This window comes from Pseudorasbora parva, chromosome 3 (genome assembly GCF_024679245.1).
Source record: "Pseudorasbora parva isolate DD20220531a chromosome 3, ASM2467924v1, whole genome shotgun sequence".
NCBI classification, from domain to species: Eukaryota; Metazoa; Chordata; class Actinopteri; order Cypriniformes; family Gobionidae; genus Pseudorasbora; species Pseudorasbora parva.
Window position 1 is genome coordinate 29049488 of NC_090174.1, and position 15330 is coordinate 29064817.

Genomic DNA, 15330 nt, shown 5'->3' on the forward strand with positions numbered 1-15330 from the left:
TGAGACTTGTTCTCTGGAGTGACGAATCATGCTTCTTTGTCTGGCAATCCAATGGACGAGTCTGGGTTTAGTGGTTGCCAAGAGAACAGTTCTTGCCTGACTGCATTATGCCAAGTGTAAAGTTTGGTGGAGGGTGGATTATGGTATGGGGTTGTTTTTCAGGAGTTGGGCTTTGTCCCTTAGTTCTAGTGAAAGGAACTCTTAATGCTTCAGCATACGAAGACATTTTGGATAATATCATGCTCCCAACTTTGTAGGAACAGTTTGGAGATGACCCCATCCTGTTCCAACATGACTGGGCACCAGTGTATAAAGAAAGGTCAATAAAGAAATGCAAGAGCGAGTTTGGTGTGGAGGTACTTGACTGGCCTGCACACAGTCCTGACCTCAACCCAAAAGAACACCTTTGGGATGAATTTGAGCAGAGACTGTTAGCTAGGCCTTCTCGTCCAACATAAGTGCCTGACCTCACAAATGCCCTTGTAGTAGAATGGTCAAAAAACCTATAAACACACTCCTAAACCTTGTGGAAAGCCTTCCTAGAAAAGCTGAAGTTGTTATAGCTGCAAAAGCTGCAAAACCCTATGGCTTATGAATGGGATTGCATAAAAATTAATGTGGATGTAAAGGCAGGCATCCCCAAACTTTTGGCAATATAGTGTGTGTGTGTCTCTATATGTTTATTTGTTATGTAATTGTTCTGGTGCAGCTTGACACGATCAACAAGGTGAGTGGAAAGAGAAAACAAAGTTGTTTTGGACAATACCAGCAACACTTGTGATGTCAAGAGGTCCAAACAAACAAAAGATGGAGCTGAAAACTTTTTAGCCTTGATGAAGGCCTGTGCGGCAAAATGCGTCGACAAAATAAAACAGCATTACCCTTTCAGCTCCATCTTTTGTTTGTTCTGACCCCTCGACATCACAAGTGTTGCTGGTATTGTCCAAAAACAACTATGTATGATAAAATGCATGTATAATTATGTGTCTGCCCGTGGAGGAGGGCTTCCCCACTGAGTCACGGTTCCTTCAGATGTTTTTTCCTTTTCTACCTAATCATCTAAATAAGTTAGGATCCTTTCAATTAAATTTTACAACTGTTTTGTCAGTTTATGTTTAATAATAATTAATGGACTCAAAGCAATGCTTTGATAAACATTTTCAAGAAATGTTAAATGTGTCTGTGTGGGTGTGTAACAGACACTGGGGTGAAGGTCACCTGATACTGTGTTTCCATAACAGGGCACCACCATTAATAATGTTTTATCAGCTGACTGCATCTGCTTCAGTACTCCTTACACACACTGGATCTCACAGACACACATCCTGTGGATTCACAGATTTCTCTTTGTCTTCCACTCTCTCTCGCTATCTGTCACACAAGTAATACTAAAACACATTCACAACACTCTAACATTATTAAATTGTTGGATGAATTACATAATCAAAACAAAGCCTCACTTGTTATGACCTCTTATTCCCAGTTTCGCAGAAAAAGCTTAACCCTAGTCCCGGACTAAAATGCATGTTTTAGCTGTATTAACTGAAAGCAACTTGCACTGCCATATGTTAAAATACGTCAGTGCCATTATTTTATCTCAAGATGCACACAAGTTAGTTTTTTCTTTATTTATAAAAGCTACTTAAATGCACTAACTGAAATAAGGACTAGTCCTGGTCTAGTCATAGGGTGCTTTTACACTTGGTTCGATTGCCTGGGCCGAAGCCGAGTTTGATTGCTCCCCCCTCCCCCTGGACTATATTAATATGATATTATTTGGGTCCAAACCAGGGTGCGTTTGCATCATCAAAGCAGCAGCTGTTTACCCCATTGCTTGGTAATGACAGCGAGTTAGATGGTGGCAAAATGAATTTTTGGTGACCGTTGCTCACCTCACTTTTATATTTTTGTTTCTGAACCATTGGTTTGGTTACCAAAGCTTCGGTACATAATGGTCTATCTGTCGCGAATGTACTGCAGATGCTCTTAAGAACGCCGAAGACGAGCAGAAATTAGATCTACAGTCACGCTCGTAAGGAAAATGAGTGAAACACACACAAAACACACATTTTTATCAAATCATATAGCGGTTCACTTCCACAATTTAGTACAATTAGCAGCAAACCATACCGGAGTTAAAAATTACAGTGTGAATGTTAAGCGAACCAGGACTAAATGTTCCTGTTTTGGTCTGGACCAAAGCAACCAAGAGAACCAAACTACAAATGTGAAGACACTCTTATAAGTGACAAAGAATGTAAGCACCGAGAATGTGTGTCAATCTTCCTCATTCTCTAACCCATCTCCCTGCTCCGACCAGCGGCTACTGTGATCTGCTGCACTGCCCTGAGCCAAAGCACCACTGCTGATCCACTGATCCTCCGCTGCCCTGCACTGCGCTGAGAATAAGAGCCTCCATGCAGTGCTCTTTGGCTAGGCTTACAGCACATTACCTTCCCAGCTGGGAGGATTAGGGCAATTTAACCAAAGCTTGGCAGGGCAACACATGCCACAGCCAAGAGTGGAGAGATATCAGAAGAAAACAAATCAAATGGAAGATTGATCTGAGCAACGGTATTGTGGGACATGAATTGTGTGTGTGTATCAATGGGTTCATTGAGCACTACGTGTTAAAATACATCTTAATACTGTGTAACTGACCTGCCATAAGCAAAGCGTCTGTCTTTGTGATGATCTCCAAATGTGTCCCACAGCCTGAGGGAGACACTGACCTCGTCCACCACGTCTCGTGACCTCTCCAGCACCTAGAAAAAACACAAACTGTTCAGTAAGGTTAAAATCTACCAATAAACCAATGCAAACACATTATATTCAGCTGGCAAGTCCATTAAGAACAAATTTCACATTTGCAATGGCCTGGTTAAAATTGTTAAAGTTAGTTAAATGTAAAAAGTTAAACTAAATGAGCTCAACATAAATAACAAATAATATATATATATATATATCAGTTTTACCCTCGGTTTTAACTATTTCATTAAAGCGGTAACACTTTAGTTTAGGGTCCAAGTCTCACTATTAACTTGTTGCTTATTAGCATGCATAATACTAGGATTTCGGCTGTTTATTATTACTTATATACCAAATTAATCAACAGTAATTAGGTGTTTATGGAGGCAAAAGTCATATTTATAGTGCAAACTGGACCCTAATCTAAAGTGTGACCACTAAAGTATATAAATACTCTGGTTAAACAGGTTGTACTCCATTGCCATATATGTATAGTTATATTACAGTATTTATGGCAACACTTAATGCTCATCAACATGTACACAATATGCCAAAGGTCTGCCCACCTCCTGGCACACACGGTATTGGTCGATGGCCCAGACAGTTGGCACGTGGGTGGCAAGCAGCTGGTACTGAGTAAGGGTGGCATTGCAGGCACGGGCACAGATCAGGCGGGTCTTGCCCACTGCGTTATCACCCACCACCACACACTTTATGGTCTCCACATTGGGTCGCTCATAATCTGTGTCTATATCCATGGAGAGGGCCCTAAAATAGTAAAATAGGGAGAAAAGTTTAAGTACTGCAAATAATAATTGTATCGATGACAAAACAGTTTATTCTACAGTATAAAAAGAAACTCAGACTCCATTTCCCTTTTTTTAACCTATAATGAAGTGCAAACCAAACAAAATGACAAAAAACAAACTAAAACTTTAGTAAGGAAATTATAATAATAATACGGTCCATTTACTGTGGTTACTTAAAACAACATCCACAATAATGAATGTCATCAATACGACTACTCATTCACCAAATGTTCAAAGTTTAAACAAAAATCTGGGTCAGGAGCTATTTCTGTCAGAGGAAGGAACAACAAAGACAGCCAACACAGTTCTGCACTTGGCTGTACAGCGTTCCAAAGTGTGTGAGTTTCAAAGTCGACGTGAACAAGTGCATCTAGCATCTTTTTTTCATTTTTTTTTTGGAGTCTTAGAAAAATCCACCTGAAGCTAACTAAGGTCAAAGCCCAGTAGCAATGCTGATTTGTATGAGAGAACACAGCTAAACTAGACAGCAAACTAGACGGCACAATTCTCATGCTTTGCCCAGGACACTACACCAAACTGAGTTACCACAAACAATCACATAAACATCGACTTAAACCTCCTAGATATCAAGACTGCAGCTACCTGCAGAGAAAAAAGAAAAAAACCTGCTGAGGGATGGATCTGAAACAAATCATTAGGAGACCTGCGTGCCAACACATATGACTGTAACTTAATATCCATGACAACTAGCAAGTTCTCTTTTAGGCTCAAACAAAAGCAAGCAATGTGAGATGTGCTTTTTTCCCTAAAACAATGAGAGGTTTTTGTTTTGTAATGCAGTGCAGACATTTCCTCATTAAGCTGAACTGTTTTTCTTTAAGAAGTCACATAAATTTGAGCAAGTGCATAGAGATGTAAAAAAAAAATCAATATTAATAAACCACATTGATAAAAGAGACTGTAAAAATTAAATACAAATGATTTTCAAAACCGTAACTCCTCTGTGGCTTTAAAAGTGCACCCGCTATGGTTTGAATTACCCTTGGTAAATGCACTAAAAGTGTTCCGAGCTGCACAAATCAATTAGCTTTCTGGGAAACATTAAAGAATTTCTTTGAATTAACACACAGGCAACACTCTTGGCCAAGTAAGAGCAGTGCATTCTTTTGATACAGCTAAAGTGATACAGCTATATACATTACAAGCTGTCCTGAGCTCCTCTGTCCAAGACAGCTAACGTTCCATAAAAAGAGCTCATGAAAGATTAATATGCCACTGTTTATTGTTCCACTGACAAAGACGTCACAGTTCTAGCCTCCAGTGACATACGGGGAACTAAAATGATTCTCATTCATTCAATTCATTCTGAGTAGCAAGGTAACAATTCTGACCAAGATTAGTAATGTGTCAAAATGGCCCATAATAGGTCAAGAGACATTTATCTGGAGCAGCAGTGCTCAGTTAATCCCTCATGAGGGGAATGTCACAGCCAGTTTTGAGATTTTGGATCAGCAAAGAAGGTTTCAGAGACATCTCTGTGAAATGTTGTCAGTGTTAAGGGTGCTCTGGAGGAAGCTTCTTTAACAGGTTACATAACGGTGGCACAACGGGCTGATGAAGCCGAGCTGTAAATGTGACTAGATCTTCGTGTTATCTAACAGTCATCTTTATAACTGCTGTGTGAGAGCCACCAACATTTATAGAGGATGCTATTAAAGTGAAGAATATGCATGACTGCATATTAGTTGGGAGATCTTTACCTAATTTTCAAAGACAATAAATGTATGTTTTCTTAATGTGCAAAAAAGTGGGGCGGTGGGTAGAGAGGTGTAAGTGCAAACAAACACTGCAAAGCATATGCACTTGAGGGGAATGACCAAAAATGCACTTTGAACAGTCAGTCACAATGTTTACACTATTTTACTCTCTACACGTTATCAATTCCTAATACATTTGGGAAATTACATTCAGGCGTCCCCAAAAAAACATACTCACACTTGTCATTCCAAACTTGTATGATTTTCCATTGGAATATAAAAGGTGAATTTTACATTTTTTATTCAGGGCTGCCCCCTAATAGTCGATTAACAGTTAGTCGACTAGAAGAGACTTGGTCGACCAGAAATGTATGAGTCTATGAGTATGAGAAATGTTAGTCGCAGAAAAAAAACCTTGCTCAGGCTGTGATGGACAGATTGTTAACGGCAAAAAATCCATCATTCATCGACCTTAAATATGGCTTATATTACTTAAAGCATGTAAGTAGTAGCAACTTTACAAGTACATTCGCTCTAACCTTAACCTAGATAATTGTGCACTGTTATTAGGCACATATCAATATGTTTGTGTGGAGAGCGCGCTTCCTGCATGATATACAAGCGCCGGCACGATCGCTTGCATTTCGTTTTTTGTCATATTTTTGGTCATACAGCAGTACTGCAAACTGTAAGAGGCCTACATTCATATCTGCAAACTCACAATGACAACAAAACATTGTGCTTTTTGTAAAATAATAAAAACAATCAGGATGTGCTTGATCTGCTGTCTTTGTCTAAGTGAACTCTAAGGGAACAAAAATGAACCAAAACTCAGTGTATAGACCAAGCTAATTGCCTCACAGAAATAAGAAATATAGCCTATGTATAGAAAGATTGAAATGTCTCTTTTAAATGAACCAATTCAAGTGGAAAACAAATAATCTCAGATTATGTAATCCATATGAAACGGGCATATAGGCGCATCCACTGCAGAGATGACGAGTCGCCCTTGGCGACTTCAACTCTGCAGCTGAAAACAATATTAATCAATTATTAAAATGTTTAAACAGTCTCCTTGCTGTTTTTTTCATGCAACATTCATAATCATTACCTTTGCCCGCGCACTGTGGCAAGCTTTATGTGTGCATTTGATTAGGCTATTTTTTACTTTTTGTTTACCATATTTTTGATTAAATAAATGCAGCCCTGGTGATCATAAAAAGTGGAATATATATGATAGCTTTCTGTGAGAAACACCTCAAATTTAAGCCACTATTCAATGAAAATCTTCCTTTTCTATAAAATGGCACTGAGAAATACTATTGGTGAACAACAATATCTTAAACTTCAGCCTGTTTCTCTCACATTACACTGGTACTGTATGACTTTAGAAGATTTGAGATATCCTGCACATATTTGAGATATCCTGCACATTACATTGAGTGATTAAATGATAACAGAATTTATATTGTGTTTTTGTATATCCCTGAATGTTCTCAGTGTCTATGAACTGAGTACAGTTTCCTTTTGTGACACACAAACACAACAAACAAATGTGTATAATGAAAATCAATGATACAAGAGGCATGGACATGAGACATGTCTCATGAAGCTTTTAGCAGAGTCAGTTGCGTGAGTCAGTGTTTTGTCGTGGGGAATGAGATGAGCAGTGTGCCACACAAGCGCTTGTTTTAGTGACAGGCAGTGATAGAAACAGTGGGAGGTGAGGTCTGAGAATGAGCGAGAGAAAGAAAGAGAGAGATGAGACGCGTGGCAGACGCCCACTCCATTCACAAACACTGTATACGGCCCACACAACAGTTTGTCTGCTTGTATTCAGTCCTGCCAGCCACTGTGTGTGTGTGTGTGTGTGTGTGTGTGTGTGTGTGTGTGTGTGTGTGTGTGTGTGTGTGCGCGTGTGCATGTGCGTGTGCGTGTGCATGTGTGTATCTGAATATGTACGTAGGTAGAGAGAAGAATATCACAGAATGTGGACCAACTACGACCCACAAGCAAATATGGCATTTAAATGACAATAAACTCTTTTGGTATGTTAAAGGAGTTAGTACTCTCAACAAGCTTTCTTTCTCCACATATTTCTTGTGGCAACCACATAATTTGAATTATGGATTTAAATTTGAAATAATTCAGGATCTCATTGTGAGATAAATCTCAAACAAGAGTATTCTTCTGTAAGTTTGACTGTCCTTTCACTCTCTGTACAGCTGTCTTTCTAGACAGCTGGGCAGCGGAAACTTGCTCACCCCTCCTGCACTGTGTGTGTTGCATAACAGCTCCAGTGGCAAAGGCTGCTCTCTCTGCTGTCACATAACCAGAATCCATGGTTAAACCTTGCTCTTAGAGAGCGCCTGCAAGCCCCGTCCTATACATTGAAACCAGACATCCCCTTGTTTATAAAACGAAAATCATATACAAACACATACACTGGCTAAACCCCTGCCTGTCATAGTAACCTAATTTCTGTGGTTTCCATCAATGCATCATGCCAAGTTTTTCGCCCTGAGCATGTCTGCATGAGTGTTATATAGGCATATTTTAAGTGTTTAAAGAGGGGACATGTAAAGGCTATGCCATGAGCGTAGACAACTTGCCAGTTAGGAGGTTAAAGGGGAGAATAATTGTGTTGCATGCCAGATTTGACAGTGTTTCCAAATACCGAAATGCTTCAAAATAGCAAACATTGAGCAAACTGCACCACTGCAGTGTTGGAGTGTCTTACACCACATGCCTTTGTTCTGCAAGGAGTCAATGTCTGAGTGGATCAATGGCATTTTATAGCTGGGCCACAAAGTCGTTCAGCGTGCTGAGTCCTCCAGATCAGATAATGAGTTAGATCTTTCCCCTTAATGCCATCAGTCACTGGGGAGTAATGGAGGAATTAAACACTGAGATCTACTGTCAGTGTGATAGCGTCAGGGACATTTTATTTACTTCACATGCAGTAGCCAAACAAATGTCTGGATGCACTGTGCACTGTGCATAAAGGTGCACTGTGTAATATTTAGGAGAATCTCCTGACAGAAATTCAATTTAATATACATCATTTTCTGTGGTGTATAAGACCTTACATAATGATTTTACAATATGTTTTTGGCTTAGAACCAGTCATTTCTAACTACATACACTGGGAGTCCCCTTACAGAGATGTCACCATTTTGCATCGCCATGTTTCTACAGTAGCCCTAAACGGACAAACTGCTCTTCAGAGCGCTAGCCACTCTCTGCTGTATCAGACAACAGCTTTGTCCTGTGTCGGCCACCGTAGCTTCTCTATGTGATTCGAAAGGAAGGGGTGAGCAGTGGATGGTTGCAATTAGGAACCTCGCCACTAGATGCCGCAAAAATTTACACACCAAACCTCTAAGTGAAGTCTTCTGAATCTTTAATGTATGAATTTCTTTGCATGTTATAACAAAAAAATAACCAATTATAATAATTAATAACTGATTTTAAAACAACTATAGCATGTACAAAATTGTCAAGAAAAACATTGGACAAAACAAGTTTGTTAAGCTTCAATTCAAAGAATAGAGAATAAGTCTAAATTAAGACCAAATGTATTTAGATATTTTCTAGGTGTCAAACTTTAGCAGATCATGCATTGCCTTCAGGTGCACTGGGAAATTCATATCTCAGATTCTGGCATATATACAAAATCCATACATCCCTTTCAACTTTGTTCAGTCATTAATGTGCTCTGATTACGACATTTCCTGATTCTACTTGAGAAATCATAAATGAGAAGTTTTTTTTCTGAGAAAGCACTAGCATAATTTGTTTGCATATGCCACATGGTTTGATATTTACATAAACCATTTATTGGTATTTTCCGATGATCCTTAAACTGATCGCAACAGCAGCCGACTGACACACACGTCCTTCATGCTATACTCAAACAAATGCACATCAGCAAGAACAACAATAGTAATAATTACAGTGAGATGTACACAAGTTAAGCTGATACATAACAGAATGACCCACCAATTAAGTCTTCAACAAGAGTTTAACTATTTAGCACAGTGGCCCACATGGACTATAGCGTCATGAGTCCTATGGACCTAAGCTGTCGTGCACTATAAATACAACTGTACCTTTACCCTTGAGAGCAAACTCAGCAATGAGAGACTCATTAAAGTCAGCTCATGGAAAAAAAAGGAAAGGCAGAGTCCCTAGACTCCAGCTCTCAATGAACCAGCTAAAGCGAAATGTATTCAAATAGCACTGATAGGGGTGGCTTATCTGAGAGCATTTTGCTATGGATGATCGCACAACATCTGTATTTGTTTTATGATTATCAGCACTTGTCATTCCGATCAAATATTGTCAGATAAGGTGAGCATACAAAAAGTGAAAGCACACCACACTTGTGTTATCCGTTTCTGAACAGCATGACAGAGCATAATGTTAACTGCAGTTTGTAATGAGTGTGCAGCAGCAGTTGATTGCTGACAAGTAATGTTTGTCACATCATAAAATAATGATTACTGAATCAGCAAAAGACTAAAACGCTTCACTTTGTCCCTGGATTATAATGGACAAAGAATCAGTAAGATCTCACAATAGCATTAGCGAGAGAACTTGGCTCATGCATATAAAGCCACAAACAAAAACCATGCATTATGGTGGAATTTCAGAGAATTCAAATGCTCAAGATATTTTCTTTAGACCAGGTGTAAAAGTATTGTGTGAAATATGTAGGGACGGCCATTAGCAAACCCCTATTCATACTTGTTAGAAGGCTTAATTCAGCACCCATTCAGAATGTACTTCATTGAGAAATATAAACCAGTAGTGAATTCTCTCAGTAAGAGGATTTGTCGCTTTAAGATGAAACAGAATGCCAGTGAATGAAATGTGAGTTAATATAACAAAGAAAGAGAAAAAAGATGCAAGAAACTATGAGCCAAGCCCATGCTCGCCATTGAATCAGAATGTGCTGTGGAAAATGGTTACACATAAAACACAGTACTATGAAGACTGAAAAAGATGCATAGCAACAAACTGACCAAAGCGAAAATGTGGTGGTTTTAGCAGCCGTGACGTGATACAAAGACATGCTTCATATGGCAAGCCATTTATTCTTTAAAACTATTTTTATGCTAGTAGCACTTGACTAAAATATTTTTCCATTGAATTAGTAACTATTTATTATATAGTATAACTATATAATATTCATTATATATTAATAATTATACCAGCAGTAACAAGTATACAGTATATTCAATTAGTAATAATAATAATAATAATGTGTTCGATTTATATAGCGCTTTTCAAGGCACTCAAAGCGCTTTACATTGAAGGGGGAATCTCCTCAACCACCACCAATGTGCAGCATCCACCTGGATGATGCGACGGCAGTCATATTGCACCAGAACGCTCACCACACATCAGCTGATTGGTGGAGAGGAGACCTGAGTGATGAAGCCAATCAGGAGAGGGGGATGATTAGGAGGCCATGAAGGACAGAGGTCAATGGGCAAATCTGGCCAGGATGCCGGGGTTACACCCCTACTCTTTTTCCGAAGGACATCCTGGGATTTTTAACGACCACAGAGAGTCAGGACCTCGGTTTAACGTCTTAGGTTAGGTTAGGTTACTTTTATTGTACCCGTAGGTAAATTTGTTTTACAGTGCAATGACTATGGCATCCAATACAAAAACAAAAACACAACACAGAATACTCCACAACACATAAGGACAAATAAGTAAATAGTGATCTCAAAAAAAAAAAAAAAAATCATCCGATTTTTTTTCGGATTCATTTTTCAGATGAGTGGTCATCCGAAAGACGGTGCTCTTTGTCAGTATAGTGTCCCCATCGCTATCCTGGGGTGTTAGGACCCACACAGACCACAGGGTGAGCACCCCCTGCTGGCCTCACTAACACCTCTACCAGCAGCTTCCTGGTTTTCCCAGTTGGTCTCCCATCCAGGTACTGACCAGGCTCAGCCCTGCTTAGCTTCAGTGGGAAACCAGTCTTGGGCTACAGGGTGATATGGCTGCTGGTACTATTAGCCACTACCAATACTGATAAATAATGACAAATACCCAACAGTAAACTGATGCCCTGTTGTATTTCAGAAGTACTCCAAGCGCTTGTGCCACTTCTAACATTAAGGGAATATGGATTTGCAATGGTCACTTTGTTGCATCCAGTGTGGACAGCATCAAGCTGGTGCGGTTCATCCCAGTAAGTCATAGTGTAAGAGTTTTTACTGAATTATAAAGTAGCTATTAAAATAAAAACTTGCATCACATTGTATTGTGATTGTCAAAACATTTGGTAACTAAACATAACTTAATTAAGTTTAGTGACAACATTACTGTATGACCAGTATACACAGTGTTGACACAAATTTCACGATTTCAATTCATAAGCTTAAGATTTGATTCTGATCTTAATGCATCAACGATTAAGTTGGATATATAGCAGGTACAGTAGCTACATGTTAATTTTTCTGAAGGAAAAAAAATCTCAACTAATGCTATAAACACACAAGGAGCTCTCTCAGCTATTATTAAATATTAAAATTAACAACTCAAATTAATATAATGTGTTTTTATGAATAATAATGTTATGATATTTAAAACTATATGGATACAAATATAATAAATATGTAATATAGTGTATATATTTAGCAAAATATTCCTCTCTATAGTTAAGATAACTGATATGCTATGGTCATTAAATGGCTTTCCTGAGGTAAATGTAATGTTGTCCAGCTTTTACTGACCTCTTTCCACAGTTGAAACACTGATTAATCGATTACATGAGACACGTTTGGTTGTATCTTTCAGCATACCTTTTAATGTTTATTTGTGTTTATTTACTATTAACTATAGTAACGAGGAAAAGGTTATCAGTTTACGCTGATCTGTCACGTCACATGACAGAGCGTCAAAATGTTGGTATTTATTGTTTGAATTTCATTCTAAAGTTGACAAAATTTGAAAGCTGAGTTGCATATCAATAACCTGCTATCAATGTCTTGTCTGTCTGTGTCAGTGTCCTTTGGTCTCTATTTTACATAGAGTGAGAGAATTAACACGTAATGTCAATGCTCCTCCCGACAGTAAAAGCATTTTTACGTCACAAAAATGCAGACTCGTAGGAAGTACGAAAGTGTTTAAGGGTGTCATTTGGGACAGGGCCTCTCAAGCTCAATGCGTGCCCTGAGTTCGCAGCCCTGCAAAATTTGTCATGCACAAGTAGGCCTACTGTAGCTACCTACCTCAAACGATTTTAGTCAGTACTAAATATGCAGGTTACCATTATATGAATGAATGAGTACTAGACCTATGTTATTCGAATTAATGTTAAAACGGCTTGCCATTTCCAACATCAAGGGTTAAGGATGGGCGGTGGTTAGTGTGTGCTTTTACTAGTCAGTTTTGATGCAGCCCTCCGTGAAATAATGCAACAGTAACTAAGAATCCGCAAATAAATGCGGTATGATTTTCCCGAGGTGAAACCAAGTGAAATTTCTTCACCTTACCTTCCGACGCTTCCAGAATTGACCCACATGCCAGTCCGCGCGTGGTTCCCTCCCGGCTCCCGTTAAACCGGGTGCAGGAGATCAAATCAAACCTTTAGTTTAAATGACTGAGTCGTCTCTGAAAAACTCTCGACTGTTTGTGTTCAACTCCCTGGCGTGTCACGGCTGACACAAAGGCAGCATCTTCACACTTGCTTTCTCTGAGATGAAAGAGAGCCCTCTGAGACAAGTTTGCAGAACGCAGTTGAGAACCTGAACCATAAAGTGTGCTACATCTATCCTTTCTCTCTCAAAGATGCCTCTTTTCCTGAAATTACTGATATTTATAGGTAAGATCTAATTTTGGGGCGTTCGCTGGTGTGTTATTGTTTCTACAGCTGATTTCGCCAAATTGGCACGCCCCTACTTGTGCGTCACGTAAACTGAACTCACCCCGAATCCATTGCACTGTGACTGCCAGCCAATCAAATCCATCGCGGCCGATGGCCCCGCCCCGTCTGGAACACTCGGCCCGTTAACCCACAATCTACCAGTCATTTGTTTAGACTCAAACACGCTCTGACAGGCGGAGCGGTTACAAAATGTTTTACATTTTGGAGTAGGCCTACAGAACACATTGTTATGTTTGAAAAATAGTGTCCTATTTTGAATCATTGGACTGCATATTCAATAGATAGCCTACTGACGTTATTTTAGGCGATAGCACGCGTACAGCAACTTAATCTTTCAGTCACATAGGCACTATCCTACATTCGGGCGTCACAATAATCCAGATCACAGATATAAGGCAGTCAAGAACACTTCCGTGTTTTAATTTAGGCCGATCTGCGTAAATGATAACTGTTGACATTGTAAAACTAGGATGCGTTTGCAATCTGTAGTAAGATGTATAAGTTAGGCTATTGATAATTAAACGCGTCAAAGGGCGACAGCTGCACTGTGTAGGCTACAATAAACAATAATAATACATAATTCTGTGCAGTAAAGGCTATAGGCCTAATCTAACAGAAAGCCCCTCTTGTCTCAACTAACATCTGTGAACATAGGCTTACTATTTATGGGATCTCAGCAAATGTAACATTACATATTAGGCTATGTAGCCTAATCTACATTTTAGGCAAGGTAAGGCAAGTTTATTTATATAGCACATTTCATACACAATGGCAATTCAAAGTGCTTTACATAGAAAGGAATTAAAATAGGGATAAAAATGCATAAGAAAAAGAATACAATGTAAAGAGAATTAAAAAGAATAAAATGATGATAACAAAGGTAAACTAAAACAGTTATAAAAAGAATTAAAAAATGATGCATATAAGGTGTTATCAGTGGGATGTACAGTGGCTCAGAGCTCATTCAGTAAATGCACAGCTAAACAGATGTGTTTTGAGTCTGGATTTGAATGTGGCTACTGTTGGAGCACATCTGATCTGTTCAGGAAGCTGGTTCCAAATTAATTTAAATTAATCCGCAGTAACGATTCATCATATTCATCGATTCAATTTTGCTTCCTTAAAAAGGAATTATTGTAATCTTTAAAAAAATAAAAAATAAAAAAAACATTTCCTGAAAATAATATTTTATTCCATATGGTGAGAGAGAAACTCATTGATCTATTTGTTCCAGTGATGTACTAAAACTGATGTAATAAAACAGACACAGGAAGTAATGAATACTGCCCTCTAGTGTTATATACTGGTATAAAAACACCACAGAACTCTAGTAATTGCTGAAAAAGAGAGTAAAGATCATTTAACACTATGGAGGTCCCGTTTTCATACTATTTAAATTCATCTAGACCGAGGGATAGGGTCGGACCATGATGTCATTGCACAAAGCCTGGCAGTGATGTCAGTCACAGATTGTGAAGCACATACAGCCCTTGTTCCCACACTTCAGTCAATACAGCCTTTTCTGCCATCCATCTCAAACTCAGCTGGACTCTAGCAGGCATGCCAGTGCCAGTTCTGCAGTGGGCCCTGAGAAAGTGATGCCCCTGTGGCCCCTCTGGAGCACCCAGAATGAGAGCGCAAGACGGCGAGCCGAGACTGAGAAAAGTACAACTCTGAACTATGGACATGTGGGCATTGTGGGATCTGTCTATAATAGAGTTTACATGGAATGATGTATTATGAGGTGAAAAGTGTCTGAGCCTGTAATTTACAGTCAGGCTTCTTACTCTGACATTATGACAGTGCAAAGCAAAGGAAATGGAGGGCAGAAACATAAATTAGGTTGGGTGGATGAAGGGTGAGCCTGGGAAACATTATGAGCTGTCTCCTGCAGAGTTGAGCTATGTTTGTTATTGTGGATTTTGGATGTGAACCGCAGGTCATAAGTACGCACATTTAGGCATACCATACATGCATATTAAAAATAACATTCTATCAAACAAACTCGCATATACTCTCAATTGGCATAAAGACACTAACATGATGCATGTTCATGCAAGTGGCCGGCCTTTACAAACTGTGCTTTACACAGCTATCATAACTGGATACGCAACACATTTGACTGCAAACATATTCAGCTTCAGAC

The 15330-nt window shown here is 39.1% G+C and overlaps 1 protein-coding gene across 7 annotated transcripts in view; it reads right to left on the minus strand.

Annotated features, from left to right (window-relative positions):
- Positions 1-15330, minus strand: part of rhobtb4 (Rho related BTB domain containing 4) — a 47818-nt gene that overhangs the window by 20281 nt on the left and 12207 nt on the right. For 5 of the 7 annotated variants that reach the window (XM_067438309.1, XM_067438310.1, XM_067438311.1 and 2 more), the window contains 2 exons: positions 3315-3516; positions 2662-2765 (listed from right to left, as the gene is read on the minus strand). In XM_067438309.1, coding sequence (XP_067294410.1) covers positions 2662-2765; positions 3315-3506 — 296 coding nt within the window. In that variant the 5' untranslated portion in view covers positions 3507-3516. Of the gene's footprint in view, positions 1-2661; positions 2766-3314; positions 3517-12787; positions 13183-15330 lie in introns of those variants that run through there. The other 2 variants (XM_067438307.1, XM_067438313.1) reach the window with 2 other exon arrangements.